This window comes from Pseudorasbora parva, chromosome 4 (genome assembly GCF_024679245.1).
Source record: "Pseudorasbora parva isolate DD20220531a chromosome 4, ASM2467924v1, whole genome shotgun sequence".
Taxonomy (NCBI): Eukaryota; Metazoa; Chordata; class Actinopteri; order Cypriniformes; family Gobionidae; genus Pseudorasbora; species Pseudorasbora parva.
Window position 1 is genome coordinate 4356981 of NC_090175.1, and position 20814 is coordinate 4377794.

Genomic DNA, 20814 nt, shown 5'->3' on the forward strand with positions numbered 1-20814 from the left:
GCTCCAAGGAAGGACCAGTGGAGAACCGGCCACAGGGTCATGGGCGACCAAGGCTCATTGAGACCTGTCAGGTTGCCCATGCTGACCCCTGACCCTGCCGAAAGCACCAACAGTGGCCCGTGAGCATCAGAACTGGACCACGGAGCAATGGAAGAAGGTGGCCTGGTCTGAGGAATCACATTTTCTTTTACATCATGTGGATGGACAGGTGCGTGTGGGTGGCTTACCTGGGGAACACATGGCCCCAGGATGCACTATGGGAAGAAGACGAGCTGTGTGATGCTTTGGGCAATGTTCTGCTGGGAAACCTTGGGTCCTGCCTTCCGTGTGGATGTTACTTTGACATGTAACACCTTCCTAAGCATTGTTGCAGAACATGTTCAGCCCTTCATGGAAACCTATTCCCTGGTGGCTGTGGCTCTTTAACTCTTTCACACTTCCACAAAGCACAAATTGCTCAGGAATGGTTTGAGGAGCACAACAACGAGTTTGAGGTGTTGACTTGGCCTCCAAATTCCTCAGATCTCAATTCAATCGAGCATCTGTGGGATGAGCTGAACAAACAAGTCCGATCCATGGAGGCCCCACCTCACAGCTTACAGGACTTTAAGGATCTACTGCTAACATCTTGAGCCAGATACCACAGCACACCTTCAGGGGTCTAGTGGAGTCCATGCCTCGACGGGTCAGGGCTGTCTTGGCAGCAAAACGGGGACCAGCACAATATTAGGGATATAATATCATATCATATCATATCATAACATAATGTTATGCCTGATCGGTGTAAATAATGATAAAAAAACACATAAAAGATACACATAATGCACATTCTGTAAGTTTTCTGAAGTTGTAAAAGCAAACTTTCCAGGAGCACTTGAACCATATGGTCATTACCCTATGATATTGCCTGAACAAAAGTGGTCTAACTGCACAGTGTTGCCCTGAGGCAACAAACAAAAAAACAGTTTTAGTATATAAATAAAAACAGAATAAATATTTAACAATCAAATATACTTCTTTACATACTGATGCACATGCATATATATTTTTATTTAAAGTTATTTCAATTTAAACATGTTAAAAAGTGATATTTATTTAACCAATTGATGATACTGTGTCCCATGCGGCTTTGCTTCATGAAAGGACTGCTCCACCCCCAAACAAAAAGTCACACCCACTTCAGCCCCTCATTTTATTGAACAGATATGTCAGGTGATATTATATATTTAAAAAAAAATATTTTAAAAAAGTTAAAGAGGCGGTGTGAGGTCCAAAAAGGTAGTTTGTTGCCTGAGGGCAACACCATGCCATAGGCATAGAGGGTTAAAAATGGAATACTTGAATCCAGATTTAATATGAAGACATTCAACAGGCATTCCACTGAATGTTAAAATACTTTTAAAGCTCTTATGCCCTCATTCACATCCTCATTCAAGAAATACTTAATTAAGGGCTGGGACAATTTTTGTTTTAGGTCCATTCACCTTGCACCTAACCTACCACTAAGGCTAGCAAACTTCAATAATCTGGATTTACATGGCACTGTGTGGATGCCTACTAAATGCATGATGTGTCATTTGGTTGAGTTTACATTTGGGCCCTCCAGAATAATGCTTCAGGGATTAGTGATGAGCCAGTCTATAGTCAAAATACAAGGACCCATTGGTAGAATACTGACAAACTGTGAAAGCTGATAGCATTCTCATACCCCAGTCTTATCTTCTCAGCCTATAATTTTGCCCACACAACTAGTCTATACCACTAGCAAAATGTAACACAAATTTGAAGTGTGACCTCCAGGAATGAGCGCAAAAACAATGAACTGAGATGGAACCACAAGTGGCCAGAGCTTCTATTGACTAACATAGAGAGCTTTGTGATGGCAGTTTGAAAAGCAATAGTCTTGATCTGATCTGCTCTGATCTGTTGGCTTAAGCTCATTACATGTGGCTGACTGAGCACAAAACTGCATTGAACATAGCAGTCGCCTGCTAGAACATACTCAGCATCATTTTACACTTATCAAAGAATCCAAGCTTCTTCTGGAAGGATATAAGTATATAAGTACAGAGAATTATAGCCAGACATAAGCCAGTTGACAAAGACTGTAGCTGAAGATCAACTGCAGATGAGTTGAGCATAATCTGTGTGTTCTGTATTTTCCGTACGTGAGTATTTGTTGTAGCTGGCTATATATATATAAAAAAAAAAAGAAAAAAAAAAAAGTTGTGTACTGTGCTAATTAATTGAGATTTCTTACAGCTCTTACAGGTTGTTGGCCTTGTTTGTTTCGTTGCTTCTATTGCTCTACCCTTTTTTGTAAGTCGCTTTGGATAAAAGCGTCTGCTAAATGATTAAATGTAAATGTAAATGTAAAATCTTCTTTTTACCCCTGGTCTGGCCCTCAGATGATGTCCATGTATTGTAACAAATACATTCATTGGTTTTAAATTAATGCATTCATTTTTTACACCAGCGATATTCTTATAAGTTATGCTTGCTTGCTTAACAATAAGACTCCACACCATATTGCCCCACAAACGGGCCTTAAAAGGCCTTTTATCCATTTGCACATTCACATACAGTATAAAGTGATAGTAACTAACCATTAACATGCCCATTCCTCTCAATAAGAACATCAATTATGGAACTAGCCCATGCACACGTAGAATTAGTATTACATATTTGATCAACAGTCATGGATTAATCAAATGGGTTATTTCCAAGCCATGTTAATAAATAGCTATAAGTTTATTAAAAGTCCATTAGTTTAAGAAAACTTTGATATTAAAGCACAGTTTTAGAGTTTATGTTTTTATTTTGTAATGGTTCTGGTGAATAATAATACACATTTCAGTGCAATTTGCGGTTATATTCTCACAGGAGCATGAAAACAACCGACGGAAATGTTTTTAATATTTTTATAAGGTAAAGTAAATTTACTTATGAAAAGGGGTGGTGACGTTGGTAATTTGCCCGGGAAAACAATTTTGCGCGAGCTGCGACAAGGTCACGCGACGCGCACGAGGGGACAGAACAGATCGTCATCGTCAGAGAGAGGTAAGTGGACTTGCTCGTTTTATAATATTTTCATATTGTGAAACGTTGACCAATTAAACTAATAACTGATAGCTAATAATGACTAGGAAATTACTACATCTGTTGCTTGCCTATAACGTTAGTATGAAGATGACGAATAACTAGTTAGGTTAGCTAAATTAACAAGCCAATGCTCGCTAGGCCTGTCACGATAACTACTGAAATAATCTATTTTAGTATTTATCAATTGTCGTATTTTTAACATCATAAGAATGTCCTCATTTTTAAACTGTGACGTTGTTTGAGGATTCCATGAGTGTGTGATGAGAGCCTGCCCACTGTACTGACATTGATGCGGTGTGAAACGTGCCACGTGTGTGTGTGTGTGTGTGTGGATGTCCTGACATTTCTGCAGTATGAAATAAATAGTGTTTTAAACAGTGGATGCTGCTCTCTCTCTTTACAGGTGAACAGAGCAGTGCCTCGCAGTGAGGAGAACACACCATCAGAAGAGCGTACAGGGCTACTCACCAAAATAAACAGGAGTCCCAAGCCAACGGAACAGGTAAAGTTAGACATTTTTGGTTTAAGTCAAGCTCTTGATCTTCTGATAAGACACAGTAGGCATAATGATCCATTTAGACCCTCAGTAGAATTCAAATCTAATCTATTTTAGTATTGATTAATTGTCGTATTTTTAACATCATAAGAATGTCCTCATTTTTAAACTATGACGTTGTTTGAGGATTCCATGAGTGTGTGACGATTTGAATCCAAGTCTTTAAAGGTGTAAAAAGCTCAGTATGCATGAAACAGCATTTCACCGCCCCTTTAAATCTGTTAGTCCTGCAGCTGGCCGTCTTGATGCATCAGTGAAGCAAGCCAGTGACTAAAACCAACAACTTCACTCGTTTCTGTCAGCAGCATGAAACAAATCTGTTATTTAAATGATTAAACTACAGAGAGCATTCAAAGAACACTCTTTATAATGTTTGGATCGGTCAATCACACGTCTGAATGACGCTGCTCATTATGCTCAACAGAAGCTCTTACTGTATTCATGTCGATGTCATGTTTGTTGTTAGCTGTGGTGAAAGCATTTTGTGAGAGAAATAACGTTGCAAAGTTCACTCGTTTATTCAGAGCTCTCAGAGACAATCAAAATGAACTTGCGCTCTCAAAAACTCTGTACAATAACAGTACCTCAGCAATCTTTCCCCAGCGCTGTCTCTCTCTCTCTCTCTCTCTCTCTCTCTCTCTCTCTCTCTCTCTCTCTCTCTCTCTCTCTCTCTCTCTCTCTCGACAGGCAGTGCTGCAGCTGCCTGACTAAACCATGCCCCCTCCTCATTTCAAATGTAAAGATGTCAGCTAATCACAGCAGTGGGTGTTTTCACTGAAGACTCACAGCAGACACGCCTCTTGAAACAGAGCATTCCAAACAGAGGGCTAATATCAGTATAGAAAAAATGCCTTCAATTTCTAAATTATGACATTTTTTGATGTAAAAACCATACTAACAATATAAGCACACCCCAAGACACATTATAAAACAATAAAACAACCCATGACATGAGACCTTTAAGTTATTCAGTCAAGCATAGGGTGATTTTATATTTTCTTTTGTTGTGTGATTAACAATAATCACACAGAAATAGGTCCGGCCCTTTAAGAGCTGCACGGACCAAATTCATTGTAACGCATCTGATTTCTCACTCAACTCTGTATATGTTCACTAAAGACGTATCTAACTGTGTTTAACTGGATGCTGGCCAGGACGTGCATTTTTACATGTTTTTGACCATTCAAACCCAATAATCAGCAAAACTGTCGTTGCGATCCGCCTGACTGAAAGGCGTGTGCATCGCACTTTATTACTGCAAGCGTTTCTGTTGCTTTCTTTTTTCTGAGCGGGCGCATATTGTTCCCTGTTCGTTGACACTTTAATTTAAGGGTCCAGAATAATGCATTAGTAACTTTTTGGCTTATTTCGAAAAAAATAAGTATTACATGATAATAAATGGTTAAATGATTACAGAAATGTTTTTCATTTTAGGGTTTTAAAGTGTCGTTTTGGTTCACGTAATCCTTTCAACCGATTTCTTATTGATCAGAAATGAACAATAAGCTTGTAGTTATGTTTAATTACTGCTGATTTTGCCGTTATCAATGGCTAAAATACGGTAATAAAGGCAATCTGACACCCTATTCTAAAGTGAAGGTTTTTATCCTCATTAATTGTGGCGTGATATTTACGTTGATTGACCAGAATAAGGCAATGATTAAGCCTAACTACCATTAATACAGTACTAATAAAGGCAATCTGACACCATGTTCTAAAGGTAAGTTCTAATTTACACAATTGGGGTGTTTAGCAGTTGTTCTGCAATATGATCTCACGAGAATTTGTATATTTATGTAAAGTGTGGTTCTACATTAATCTTATATGTACAACATTAAAAGCTCGTTCAAGGGATTACGTTAAACAAAACTACACTTTAAAGCCCTAAAATGAATAACATTTCCATAATCGATAATCACTAAATCAATAATTAATGAGGATAAAACCTTCACATAGAACATGGTGTCAGATTGCCTTTATTAGTACTGTATTAATGGTAGTTAGGCTTAATCATTGCCTTATTCTGGTCAATCAACGTAAATATCACTCTATAAGTGCCACAATTAATGAGGATAAAAACCTTCACTTTAGAATAGGGTGTCAGATTGCCTTTATTACCGTATTTTAGCCATTGATAACGGCAAAATCAGCAGTAATTAAACATAACTACAAGCTTATTGTTCAGTTAACTTAACAGAGTAGCCAGGAATTTCATTACATCACTACACAAAAATAAAATATGGATTATTAAGTTGTAAATAATGGATAAATATACCCTTTCTATAATGTTAAGTTAATCATTAATTACTAGTGTGTTCTTGCTTAACTAATGCTTAATTGTGAACCCTTGAAATAAAGGATAAAGGTTACCTCAAGGTATACTCCTCTTATTAGAGTGCTGTCATTTTTAAAGTACCAGTACTAATACAATTTCATATCATACCCAACCTACCCAGTCGATAACAATATTCACGTTGACTAATCAGCGTTGACGCAGTTGATTGTATCGACCAATCGTGACAGGCCTAATTGCAAAGTGCAGTCATACACAATGGTTTTGGAGAAATGGCCTTCAAATATTCAGAGCATGTTGTCTCTACAGGTGAACAGAGCAGTGCCTCGCAGTGAGGAGAACACACCATCAGAAGAGCGTACAGGGCTACTCACCAAAATAAACAGGAGTCCCAAGCCAACGGAACAGGTAAAGTTAGACATTTTTGGTTTAAGTCAAGCTCTTGATCTTCTGATAAGACACAGTAGGCATAATGATCCATTTAGACCCTCAGTAGAATTCAAATCTAATCTATTTTAGTATTGATTAATTGTCGTATTTTTAACATCATAAGAATGTCCTCATTTTTAAACTATGACGTTGTTTGAGGATTCCATGAGTGTGTGATGAGAGCCTGCCCACTGTACTGACATTGATGCGGTGTGAAACGTGCCACGTGTGTGTGTGTGTGTGGATGTCCTGACATTTCTGCAGTATGAAATAAATAGTTTGTTTTACACAGTGGATGCTGCTCTCTCTCTTTACAGGTGAACAGAGCAGTGCCTCGCAGTGAGGAGAACACACCTTTGGAGAAAGATATATGCCTTCCTACCAAAATAAGCAAGAAGCCAACTGAACAGGTAATGCCATGTGTTACAATAACCAAGTATTCCTTTGACCAACTTAGACGGTCTCTGGACTGTCTTTAATTAATAATGATGTGGTATTAACCAGAGTTTCCGCTAGAAAAAAATGGTGCCGGTCAAAGTGACCGGCAGAGGTTTCGTTTTCCGGACATTTTGATGATAAATGTCAAACTCCTGAAAGCAGTTTATGTAACTTTATAAAAATGAGAATCAGGCCGTATATGCAACATGTTTATTAGCCTAACTTTCAAATAGACGGAAAAAAAACATGAACGTCCGATTGGCGTCATTCAACCAATTTTTTTAACTCATAGGCGTAATTTGCGGGTGGGACGGGTTGGACATGTCCCCACCACTTTTTTAAAACATCTTGCTTCACGGATGAACCTAACTAATACAAACAAAACATCTCTGGTTAACTAGAAGAGTATCATTTCATTCGTTAATTAATAAGAGGCGATCGCTCGTTGCCGCTGTTATCAGTGCTGCAGATTTCTCTCGCGGCTCATGCAGTCTTCACACAGACGAGCGCTTTAATCTAACGCTTAACGCCGTTGCAGAGACTTTCTATTTGTTCCGGTCAGATCGCGAAACAAAATGCACAAAAACTGTTCCTGCTCTTGATGTACAACCACTGATGGTATTCGGTTTTGATGAGAGAAAAAATAGGCTACGAGGGCATATTAGAAACGAGAACTTCTGACAAGTTTAACAGACTAGCAGTGATTAAGCAAAGTATGCAAATCTATTTGCCTTTATTCACATGAAAAATCTTGGCACAACACTATTGTGTTTAGATGCAATAATTAAACGCAATTAATAAATTTAATTATAAACTCAGTATGTCTCATTTAGCTAGTTGGTAACATTTAAATTGGCCACCGTGTGAAATGACAAAATCATATAATAGAATATAACAGTATACTGATAACTGTAAGCAGGTAAGCACTACAAGATGTTTTTGAAATCATTAGAGAAAACGACAAAATTACTTATTCACAAAATTACGTGTGTGAATAAGTGCTACCTGTTTAAAATGTGCTTGCACCCGATCATATTCAGTAGAAGGTAAAAAAAAAATCCCTTAAACTTTCCCATCCCGCTCATGCCCATCGCCGTGATCATCTGTATCCAGCTGGTTGTTTCCCGTGTGAGTTCTGAACACTGCACTATGTGCTTATTTAAATCTTTTCGTTTCTACACATATTAGGCTACATATTCCTCATGTCTGTGAGGCAAGCCTGCTGAGTTTCAGTTTATTTGAGACGCGCTTCAGTTCATGAGCAATGAAAGCGTTGGCTTCCGCGACCTAGTCTACTTATTTATTTATTATTTATTAAATACATGCAATTAACCGAAGAAACCTTTATTAAAATTAAGAGACAATTTGTACAAAACGAAAGAAAGGCTTTTTACAAAACAAAACTTAATATTAAACTAAATATAACCACCAAAATCATTTCTGACCCACTTGCATCTTTGCACTTATAGCCTATCATAATCAGATGAAATCTAAAAATAATATTATAATATTTAAACATAAATATGAAGAAAAAAAACATTGTTTAAAGGCTACAACAAGTATAGTAAGCTACAGATGTATGTCATGTCTGAGCTGGATTTGAACGAACATCATTTTACCGGTGGGTTCATGAGCGCGCCTGCGGATTATTGAGCTGATCACACCGGCTCCGCTCCGCTCATTATTGGCTCGTTCTCGATACTTACACGGGCAGGGCCGGTCTCTCGGGTGCATGGGCTCGGGCAGGGATGGGCTTTATTTATTTGAGCCGATCTACGCTCTATTTCTGGCGAAAAATGTAGTGCTGCGCTGGCCCGTAATTTGTTCTCGTGATGGAGCGGTAGTGGAGCGCTCTCGGAGCGAGTAAAAACCACAGCGCTCCGACTTTAAAAAAAATCGCTCCTCACTCCATTCAAAATCTCGCCGCTCCACTCCTCACTCCGCTCCGCTCACATAGGCCTACTCTGCTAAGCAGGCTGTGGAGAATTGCAATCCTCCATAGCCACGGAGCGCTGTCAAGGCAGCGAGGGCATCACGTCGCAGGCTTACGGTATCGATAAGAGGCAGTTTTAATCTGACAATTTGACCAAAAGGAGTTAATTTTGTCGGACGTTTAATTTTTTTCCCGGGCAATGTCCGGTAATTACCGGACAACGCAAACCCTGGTATTAACACAGCATTGCATATAGGGCTGCCACTAACGACTATTTTTATATCGATGAATCTATCGACTAATTTATCACAATCATTTTCAACAATTTTACGTAAAAACATTTAATTTAACTGGCCAGCAACTATACATGCCAGTGTGAACATCCTTACAGAGATGTTTGCAACAATCACATTATTATCAATCATGTCAACACTAACCACTATTCTGAACAGGTTGGGAGGACAGAAATCTTATTTCATGAAACGAGTAATTTAACAGGGTTGCCAACTCTCACGCATTTGGCGTGACACACGCGCTTTCAGGCTCTGTGTAACGCTCTCACGCTGCCCAACTTAATCTCACGCCAAATTGCCAAACCTGCTTTTTATATTAAACAAAGCTAGGCCTATAGCTTTTTTTTGTTAATATTATTACGTTTCAATTCGAAATTCAAACAATAAATAGCGTTTTGGCGCTAATGTTAAAGCCAGAGGTGTTGAAAAGTGGAGTTGCAACATACTCTCATCTCCCGGCACGCACGCAGTCACGTGGCTCATGGAGCGCTCAATACTTCTAGCGCTGTGTCAATGCATTTGAATGGCTTAAGCGGATATACAACAGTTTACACTATACAGATGTTTGCAGCCAGTTTTGTTAAACACTACAGCTTAGTAGTGTGCATTGATTATTAAGTCAGCCATATTCACAGGGTCATTTTATTATGGAGAGAGATAGAGATGTAGCATTGTTAAGATTAATTTTATTGTTGTGTTTAGCCCTCAGGTATTCCTTACTCATTGGTCACACTCATACTCATTGATGGTCAAATGTGACCATACACGTAACTATTTTTCAATTAAATAAGTGTTCTATATTTTAGTTCAATACTGTTTATTGAATATTTTGAAGAGATCTTTTGGTAGGCTACTAAAATACTATTTTTGCAATAATTATTGTCAATTAATGACCACTTAAAATATATTTCTTCTAATATTTGTATTATTTATATTTTGATTTGTTTAGTAACTAAGGTTAAAATAGAGAATTCCAATTTAAAGAGGCAAATTGGTTATTTTGTTGCGTATAAAATAATAATAATGTTAATTTGTAATGCCATTACCCAGTAGGTGCTTTATGGCTCTTTAATAAATATACATATCTAATCTAGTTGCTCAAAAACAGTCTTCCATTTGAATAAATATTTAGATATGATCAAACACTAGATTTCTTTAAATTTGAGATTTAAAACGTTGATAACTTATGCATCATATTAGGACTTAGTGTCCTAATATTTTTAATGAATAATGATACAAGTGAACACACAAGTGAATATTAATGAATGCGAGCACGTTTAATTTGACCCATGAAACGTTTAAAATAGTGCTAAGACAAACTATTTTTCCCTTATTATGTACAGTAAGCTATATACAGGGTATCCGCGGGGTCTTGAAAAGTCTTAAAAGGTGATAAATCAATTTTGGGAAAATTAAGACCCTTATAAAGTATTAAAAAGTCTTATCATGCTTCATAAAGTCTTAAATTTTGAAAGTATTTTGTTCAAGCTTTGTCAAGAGTTTGACTCCAAAAAGTATTTATGAATATATTTCTTTTCATCCCCATAAGTATTAAAAAACAACATGGTGCTCAGTCTGAGATCGGCTCGGAGCGCGCGCGCCAGGGATGGAAATTAGCAGGGTAAACTCGCTTCACCTACCGAGCTGTTTCACCTCTTTGTAAACTTTGTTCAATGCATGCGAGTGCTGCTGTATGTGCGCATATGACCAGTAGTTTTCTCCGTCATCACTCGCGTGAAGACGTGCTATGAGACTCGCGCGCGCTGAGAGAAGATCTGACGCTGTGCATCATCCGAGAGCGCGCACCCGTCTCACAGCGCGCAAATATTGAGTTCTCTTCCAAGTCTTGCGCTTAAACGGACAAACTCACACAAGAAGTAGGTATGTCAACATGTCCATCTTGATGAGTATCCTAGCAGACATACTCTGAATATGCCTTAAGTGAACTGTATAGTATGCACAGTCGAGAAAGACGAGCATATCCCTGAATTAGGTCTTAAAGGCGCAGTAGCCTTTACTGCTGCTGAGTGATGTCCTTATATTCAGTTTGACATTAAACAATGCTCTTGATTGAATAGCTTTTGTAAGTTTAATAAGGATTAATCTTTCATTTAAACAGTTAAATATGCAGTTATTTTACATTTGATTACTTTATTCAAGTTCTGTATCTTTCTACAGGCCAGTAGGCCTGTACATTGTTATTTAATGTACACATGAGTGAGGTCGAGTTAAACATTCTAGTTTGAATTTTATTTTTCGGTTTTAGGCTTTGGTTTCTTCTTTTTTTGTTTCGGCCAAGAATTTTGATTTCGGTGCATCCCTACTGACAATGTTCTGCTCGGTGTGTCATCAACACGCTTCAAAGATGCCAACACGAATAGTTTCATTCTTGGGACTAAAAACCATAAAACTGGAAGCCATAAAAGACCACAAATCATCGTGAAAATGTCAGTATTTCATTGAGACTTGAGATTAAATAAACTGCTTAAGTATTGTAGAGCTTGTAGTATTAATTTGTTAAAAACAAAAAAGTGGCTGGTAAAAACATTGAGTGGTAGACTTTGAAAAAAGTTAATTTCCATCCCTGGCGCGCTGTCTACGGGTGACGTCATGTATTTTGCGAAATGCGCAGTTAGGTAATGTGTCGCCCTCCATACGTTGTAAAACAGATATGCAATATAAACAATACAAAATTGGCCTACGATAGAGATTTTAAGTCTACAATCTACTACAACTGTTTATTAAAGGTTTGTTGCCGATTAGAACTTGAAGTGCGATGAGGTCTTAAAATATTTTGAGAAGGTCTTTAAAAAGTCTTAAAAAGGTATTGAAATTAACTTCAGGATTCCTGCATATACCCTGTATATAGTACTACATATAAATTGATAATAAATTAAGTTCGAAATAAACCCCCCAATACCCCCCAAATCTCACTCCAACCTGAACGTAAAAGTTGGCAACCTTGAATATAATATTTCTTTTTAATGTCATTTTATAATTACAATATAGACATTTAATTTGATTTGATATATTTTTTATAAGCAAAAACGTACATTTCAAACAATATGACAAAAGCGGTGCGTTATTTTAAGCTACAGTAGCTCTAATTAACAGTAGCAATCAATTAAGAAATTATTGAGAAATAATCAAAATGGCACCATCTGCATAGTCACCCTGTACATTAACTATACACTGATTCTCAATAAATATATTTAAGTTATTCAGTCAAGCATAGGGTGATTTTATATTTTCTTTTGTTGTGTGATTAACAATAATCACACAGAAATAGGTCCGGCCCTTTAAGAGCTGCACGGACCAAATTCATTGTAACGCATCTGATTTCTCACTCAACTCTGTATATGTTCACTAAAGACGTATCTAACTGTGTTTAACTGGATGCTGGCCAGGACGTGCATTTTTACATGTTTTTGACCATTCAAACCCAATAATCAGCAAAACTGTCGTTGCGATCCGCCTGACTGAAAGGCGTGTGCATCGCACTTTATTACTGCAAGCGTTTCTGTTGCTTTCTTTTTTCTGAGCGGGCGCATATTGTTCCCTGTTCGTTGACACTTTAATTTAAGGGTCCAGAATAATGCATTAGTAACTTTTTGGCTTATTTCGAAAAAAATAAGTATTACATGATAATAAATGGTTAAATGATTACAGAAATGTTTTTCATTTTAGGGTTTTAAAGTGTCGTTTTGATTCACGTAATCCTTTCAACCGATTTCTTATTGATCAGAAATGAACAATAAGCTTGTAGTTATGTTTAATTACTGCTGATTTTGCCGTTATCAATGGCTAAAATACGGTAATAAAGGCAATCTGACACCCTATTCTAAAGTGAAGGTTTTTATCCTCATTAATTGTGGCGTGATATTTACGTTGATTGACCAGAATAAGGCAATGATTAAGCCTAACTACCATTAATACAGTACTAATATTTTTTTTTCATTTTTTTTTTAAGTTCAACATACTTCAAGTTCTGAACTACCTATTTATAAACCACAGGTACTATCTAGGTTTGCTGCCCGGGTAAACAGACTGAAAGAACATCATGACAAATGTGATCAACGCTATGAACAACTGTCAACAAGAACACTTGAAACTGAAAGAGGGGTGACTGATTACTTACAGAATGATGAATCTGAGGTATGTGCTAGTTTTTTTGTTGATTGGTGGGGGCATTGAAATGGCTTTCAGTATTCATATGCTTAATATTCCTCATAGGGGCATTTAATACAATAGTGTTTTCCCCACAGATGTCGTGTGAGGAATCCTCCGATTCTGACTACAGTGAGAAAGAATATGTCCCTGATACAGACGGTAGCTCATCAGAGAACTGTTGTGAAAGTAAAGAACTAAATATCTGCCATGCTAAGCCAGTGAAGGGAGGTGCTGTAGAGTTTACGGATACAACAGACACGAGTACAAGCTTATCCTATAACAGTTCAACATCTGTGACACCGATGCCTGCTAAAGTTCAAAGAAATAGATACAAGAAGAAACAATATTGTGCCTTTTGTCGAAAGCCATACTCTAAAATCGGACGGCACTTGGAGTTTGTTCATCGTAATGAATCTGAGGTAGCCAAGGCATTCAGCTTTGATAAAAGGTCAAAGGAAAGAAGAGTGAGATTACGCCTTTTGATTATGAGATATGCCCTCTACATTATGAGATTATGCTCAACTAAACTGCGAAAGCAAGAGGCTACATTGTCCACAGTTCTTAATTTAAAAGAAAATGAGATGGATCAACTTCCTTGGCCACGACATCCGAGTACATCGAGAGTTCTACCGCCTCCCTGAGAGCACACTATAGCTTGCAAAAATCAGTAAAACACTTATTGCCATGAAAAAAGGCAAATTGCCCGAACTCCAAGGTAAAGGGTTGGATGGAATAATAATAAAAGGTAAATATAATTTTGTAATATGCATTTTAACACAATCGGTAATCATGATTAGTTGCATTTCACAATCATGTATATTCTCTTGAATATAGCTTACAGTTTAGCTTCACAGATTTTTGTAATAGGGCACATCGCAAGAAAATTAAGTTGAAATGGTGTGATTTTTGTTTTATGCTTTTGTCTTAATCAGATGAAGTGGATGTGTCCAGCAGTTCTTGTGATGAGGAAGAACCACAAAAAAGCTGCAGCGGTCTAGATTATATGGATCATGTGAATGGTACAGGCATTTATTCCAATTCTATACTTTATTATTGCCCCAGCTCTGACTTTACTCCATTACTCTGGATAATTACGCTGGATAGGAAGTGTAAATTTCAGCGATTGCATGAGTCACTGTGCTGTACTTTAGATTGTTGCTTGTTTTTCCCATTATCAGCAGGCAACCTGCAAGATGAAGGACCTCAAGATGAAGGATCAAATGTATCTTTGAAGAAAAAAGCCAAACAGGGTATAAGAAAACGTATAGTAACTCACTTGACTAAAGTCTTGGCCTCTGCTATGCTTTGTCTGCTTTTTAAGTTTAAGTCATAAGAATATCACATTTATTGTAAAGATACAGGAATGTAATGTTAAGAGAATTAACATAGCCTTGCAAAGTAGTACAATAAAGGATTGGTATGTTCTTATTAATCAGGTAAAATCTTAAATAAATAATTATTAAAATGCTTCATTATAGGCTCCAGGAAAGCACATGTGGGTAGAGCTCCATCCCCCTCCACGGTAGACCTGGACAATGCCCATCTCAAACCAGGTAACACTGTTTTATTAGGAGATTAGTTTAGCACTCACTCTTCACCATGGTCCCAATATGTAGACATGATTTAGACATCAGTGTGTATGTGTGTGTGTGTGTAGCTCAGGACTTAGTTTTCACCATGGTCCCAATATGTAGGCATGATTTAGACATCAGTGTGTATGTGTGTGTGTAGCTCAGGACTTAGTTTTCACCATGGTCCCAATATGTAGACATGATTTAGACATCAGTGTGTATGTGTGTGTGTGTGTAGCTCAGGACTTAGTTTTCACCATGGTCCCAATATGTAGGCATGATTTAGACATCAGTGTGTATGTGTGTGTGTAGCTCAGGACTTAGTTTTCACCATGGTCCCAATATGTAGGCATGATTTAGACATCAGTGTGTGTGTGTGTGTAGCTCAGGACTTAGTTTTCACCATGGTCCCAATATGTAGGCATGATTTAGACATCAGTGTGTATGTGTGTGTGTAGCTCAGGACTTAGTTTTCACCATGGTCCTAATATGTAGACATGATTTAGACATCAGTGTGTATGTGTGTGTGTGTGTAGCTCAGGACTTAGTTTTCACCATGGTCCCAATATGTAGGCATGATTTAGACATCAGTGTGTGTGCATGTGTGTGTGTGTAGCTCAGGACTTAGTTTTCACCATGGTCCCAATATGTAGGCATGATTCAGACATCAGTGTGTATGTGTGTGTGTAGCTCAGGACCTAGTTTTCACCATGGTCCCAATATGTAGGCATGATTTAGACATCAGTGTGTGTGTGTGTGTGTGTAGCTCAGGACTTAGTTTTCACCATGGTCCCAATATGTAGGCATGATTTAGACATCAGTGTGTGTGTGTATGTGTATGTGTATGTGTATGTGTGTGTGTGTAGCTCAGGACTTAGTTTTCACCATGGTCCCAATATGTAGGCATGATTTTGACAGCAGTGTGTGTGTGTATGTGTGTGTGTGTAGCTCAGGACTTAGTTTTCACCATGGTCCCAATATGTAGGCATGATTTAGACATCAGTGTGTGTGCATGTGTGTGTGTGTAGCTCAGGACCTAGTTTTCACCATGGTCCTAATATGTAGGCATGATTCAGACATCAGTGTGTATGTGTGTGTGTAGCTCAGGACCTAGTTTTCACCATGGTCCCAATATGTAGGCATGATTTAGACATCAGTGTGTGTGTGTATGTGTGTGTGTGTGTGTAGCTCAGGACTTAGTTTTCACCATGGTCCCAATATGTAGGCATGATTTAGACATCAGTGTGTGTGTGTGTGTGTGTAGCTCAGGACTTAGTTTTCACCATGGTCCCAATATGTAGGCATGATTTAGACATCAGTGTGTGTGTGTATGTGTATGTGTATGTGTATGTGTGTGTGTGTAGCTCAGGACTTAGTTTTCACCATGGTCCCAATATGTAGGCATGATTTTGACAGCAGTGTGTGTGTGTATGTGTGTGTGTGTAGCTCAGGACTTAGTTTTCACCATGGTCCCAATATGTAGGCATGATTTTGACAGCAGTGTGTGTGTGTATGTGTGTGTGTGTGTGTAGCTCAGGACTTAGTTTTCACCATGGTCCCAATATGTAGGCATGATTTAGACATCAGTGTGTGTATGTGTGTGTGTGTGTGTGTAGTAGTGTTGTCATGATACCAAAATTATGACTTCGATACGATACCAGACTAAAATATCGATATATCAATACTAAATCGATACCACAGTAAAAAAATAAATAAATAAATAAATAAGATAAGATGCTTAATGTGACAACAGAACTTGTTATTATTCATTGTTATTTTTTTACTAAAAATTCATGTGGCCAGCATGTTCCTTAGGGTTGGGCATCGTTTTGATTTGAACAATTATTGATCAATTGATCAATTACTATTAAAATTATCTCACAAATTTTTGCTATCTCAATGTATTTTTTACAACGGGGTAATTGTGTTGCAATAGCTTACACACAGCACACGAACGCTTGATTTCGAATGGTAAATTGAATTTAAAAAGACGAGTAAACAGTAATAAAATAAGAACAAATAAACAGATTACAAACAATAGCACAAATAAATACAATAGAATAGAAGATACAAATTAAACAGACTGCTTTATTTTTTCAGGTAGGTCTAACATTCAGATAAGAAACTGAATAAAAAAATGCATAGTAATTACATTTAAAACAACATTGGATAATGTTCTTTGTAAAAAATTCAATAGCGTACAGATGAAACTATTAAAGTTACACAAGTTGATCAGTCAAGAGCAGTTGATCGTTTGTCTTTTTGTAGTTTGAATAACAAATGACTGCGGTCCCTTTAAGACTAACGGACGCATGGATCCTGCACACTGCTCCTGTTACTCATTCTTCCTGAACGGTTTGCGACTGTGTTTACGTTAATACTCTTCCAGATGTGCACAGATCATTCTTTGAGTGTATTTGACCAATAATAAGCTGAAAAAAGAAGTAAATGTTTGCACTTCTGATCATGTCAGAGGCGGCTTTATTACGGTAGGCTATGAGTGTGTGCGCTTCAGATGTGAGCACGAAATCTGCGGGGATTAGTCGAATTAATTTATGTGCAATCCCGCGCGAAATTCAGACCGATCACACACTAACACACTGTAATGAGGAAAAAATGCAGCAGAACACGCGTTCGCCGTGCTCAGAGGTTAACCGGGCTGAGTGAGAATATGCCGGTGTGTGTCAACTCACTGACGGTCAGAGAGGAGAGCGCAGCTGATATCGATACTGTAAAACCTGAGAATCGTATCGTTTCAGATATTCCAGTATCCATATATATCGAAATATCGATATTTTTGACAACACTAGTGTGTAGCTCAGGACCTAGTTTTCACCATGGTCCCAATATGTAGGCATGATTTTGACAGCAGTGTGTGTGTGTGTAGCTCAGGACTTAGTTTTCACCATGGTCCCAATATGTAGGCATGATTTTGACAGCAGTGTGTATGTGTGTGTGTGTGTAGCTCAGGACTTAGTTTTCACCATGGTCCCAATATGTAGGCATGATTTAGACATCAGTGTGTGTGTGTGTGTGTAGCTCAGGACTTAGTTTTCACCATGGTCCCAATATGTAGGCATGATTTAGACATCAGTGTGTATGTGTGTGTGTAGCTCAGGACTTAGTTTTCACCATGGTCCCAATATGTAGGCATGATTTAGACATCAGTGTGTGTGTGTGTGTGTAGCTCAAGACTTAGTTTTCACCATGGTCCCAATATGTAGGCATGATTTAGACATCAGTGTGTATGTGTGTGTGTAGCTCAGGACTTAGTTTTCACCATGGTCCCAATATGTAGGCATGATTTAGACATCAGTGTGTGTGTGTGTGTGTGTAGCTCAGGACTTAGTTTTCACCATGGTCCCAATATGTAGGCATGATTTAGACATCAATAATTAGGTGGAAAGGGAGTTGTTGATGAACTTGCTTGCTGTAAATGCATTACATTTATAGATATATACAGTAACTTGAGTCCTTTTGAGACATGGTGCTCTCAGAAACAGAATTACTATATAGCATTGGTATGTAACAATATTTTATGGGTTTTTGTTCTCTCTGACTTTGAATGATTTGCCTTGTATTTTAGAAATTACATTTTATTTGTACTTTTTGTTTTATTAGGCAAAAGTGTCAAAAGAAAGTGGTCGGAAGAAGAGGTTGGAGCAGTTGAAAAGCATATGATGCATTTCATACGCAGCTGTTGAGTTCCTGGGAAGACGGACTGTGTCTCATACCTGTTGGCCGAACCTCAGGCACTGAAAAACAGAGACTGGTCTGCTATCAAGTTTTTAAATTAATATGAGAATTGCTGCTCTGAAAAGACAACAGAGTTGGTAGGACAGATTTTTCTGTGCAAGTACACATAATAAATAAATGAGTTTAAGACCCTCTTTGATTTTTGCAAGAATTGTTTTGTTAGGGCATCAGTTCTGGGACCTCAGTTCCATTGCCTAACACTAAATGTCAACTGATCTCACAGAATTCGGTGAAATGAACACGGAACCTTACATCAAAAATCTGTGGTAGTTTCACGGAATCGCCGAAAATTCTGTAATGGGTTCACAGAAGTGATGCCTATTTAAGTCAATGACAGGCAGCATCCGTGGTCCACACACGGATTCCCTGTTCTAACACCTTATATTCGTCAGTTTGATTCAGTCAGCATCATTTATTTACATTTCTTTTTCTTTTTATTCAGACACGTTTTGAACACGTAACTCCATCCTTTCCCTAAACCTACCAATTTGTGTATTATAAAAAACAGGATATAACAGGCAGGCACAATTTATTCAGAAACTACAAATATTCCAAATGATCCAAGGCCAAACGATTGATTTGTGTGAAATTTTTTGGAAAATCCCCCAAAAACGATCAGTACCGTTGAGTCCATCATGATTTAGACATCAGTGTGTGTTGCTCAGGACTTAGTTTTCACCATGGTCCTAATATGTAGGCATGATTTAGACATCAGTGTGTATGTGTGTGTGTGTGTGTGGCTCAGGACTTAGTTTTCACCATGGTCCTAATATGTAGGCATGATTTAGACATCAGTGTGTATGTGTGTGTGTGTGTAGCTCAGGACTTAGTTTTCACCATGGTCCCAATATGTAGGCATGATTTAGACATCAGTGTGTATGTGTGTGTGTAGCTCAGGACTTAGTTTTCACCATGGTCCCAATATGTAGACATGATTTAGACATCAGTGTGTGTGTATGTGTGTGTGTGTAGCTCAGGACTTAGTTTTCACCATGGTCCCAATATGTAGGCATGATTTAGACATCAGTGTGTATGTGTGTGTGTAGCTCAGGACTTAGTTTTCACCATGGTCCCAATATGTAGGCATGATTTAGACATCAGTGTGTATGTGTGTGTGTAGCTCAGGACTTAGTTTTCACCATGGTCCCAATATGTAGGCATGATTTAGACATCAGTGTGTATGTGTGTGTGTAGCTCAGGACTTAGTTTTCACCATGGTCCCAATATGTAGACATGATTTAGACATCAGTGTGTGTGTATGTGTGTGTGTGTAGCTCAGGACTTAGTTTTCACCATGGTCCCAATATGTAGGCATGATTTAGACATCAGTGTGTATGTGTGTGTGTGTGTAGCTCAGGATTTAGTTTTCACCATGGTCCCAATATGTAGGCATGATTTAGACATCAGTGTGTGTGTATGTGTGTGTGTGTAGCTCAGGATTTAGTTTTCACCATGGTCCCAATATGTAGGCATGATTTAGACATCAGTGTGTGTGTGTATGTGTGTGTGTGTGTGTAGCTCAGGACTTAGTTTTCACCATGGTCCCAATATGTAGGCATGATTTAGACATCAGTGTGTATGTGTGTGTGTAGCTCAGGACTTAGTTTTCACCATGGTCCCAATATGTAGGCATGATTTAGACATCAGTGTGTATGTGTGTGTGTAGCTCAGGACTTAGTTTTCACCATGGTCCCAATATGTAGGCATGATTTAGACATCAGTGTGTGTGTGTGTGTGTGTGTGTAGCTCAGGACTTAGTTTTCACCATGGTCCCAATATGTAGGCATGATTTAGACATCAGTGTGTATGTGTGTGTGTAGCTCAGGACTTAGTTTTCACCATGGTCCTAATATGTAGGCATGATTTAGACATCAGTGTGTATGTGTGTGTGTGTGTAGCTCAGGATTTAGTTTTCACCATGGTCCCAATATGTAGGCATGATTTAGACATCAGTGTGTGTGTGTGTAGCTCAGGACTTAGTTTTCACCATGGTCCCAATATGTAGGCATGATTTAGACATCAGTGTGTGTGCATGTGTGTGTGTGTAGCTCAGGACTTAGTTTTCACCATGGTCCCAATATGTAGGCATGATTTAGACATCAGTGTGTGTGTGTGTGTGTATGTCCTGAAATGTGATGAAATTAATATTTGTCCTCATATGTAGGTAAAATATCAGGTTGTTCAAAAATATGCTGTAAATTAAAATCTTAACAGATGACTGTCATAACATGGCCATTGGCAATCTAAAACTGTTTTCAGCTTGGCTCTAGCAG

The 20814-nt window shown here is 38.1% G+C and overlaps 2 protein-coding genes across 3 annotated transcripts in view; one reads left to right on the forward strand and one right to left on the reverse strand.

Moving 5' to 3' along the window:
• LOC137072674 (polymeric immunoglobulin receptor-like) overlaps nucleotides 1–20814 on the reverse strand; it is a 42913-nt gene that overhangs the window by 20559 nt on the left and 1540 nt on the right. The gene's annotated exons all lie outside the window — the stretch shown is intronic.
• On the forward strand, nucleotides 1250–19588 carry LOC137073835 (uncharacterized). Of its 2 annotated transcripts, none has more exons than XM_067442539.1 (9): nucleotides 1250–3604; nucleotides 6261–6359; nucleotides 6698–6790; nucleotides 13059–13199; nucleotides 13310–13959; nucleotides 14147–14233; nucleotides 14393–14464; nucleotides 14693–14767; nucleotides 18407–19588. In XM_067442539.1, the coding sequence occupies exons 5-9, from the start codon at nucleotides 13899–13901 to the stop codon at nucleotides 18487–18489; spliced, it is 378 nt and encodes a 125-aa protein (XP_067298640.1). In that variant the 5' UTR covers nucleotides 1250–3604; nucleotides 6261–6359; nucleotides 6698–6790; nucleotides 13059–13199; nucleotides 13310–13898; the 3' UTR covers nucleotides 18490–19588. Both variants share the same exon structure in this region; 1 of them encodes a protein (XP_067298640.1).

Bases quoted from the DNA above. Each gene is read 5' to 3' on its own strand.
- LOC137073835 (XM_067442539.1), top strand. From the start codon at position 13,899: ATGAAAAAAGGCAAATTGCCCGAACTCCAAGGTAAAGGGTTGGATGGA. The intron at 14,465-14,692 runs GTATAAGAAAAC...GCTTCATTATAG, and splicing joins GAAGAAAAAAGCCAAACAGG to GCTCCAGGAAAGCACATGTG. The intron at 14,768-18,406 runs GTAACACTGTTT...TTGTTTTATTAG, and splicing joins CAATGCCCATCTCAAACCAG to GCAAAAGTGTCAAAAGAAAG.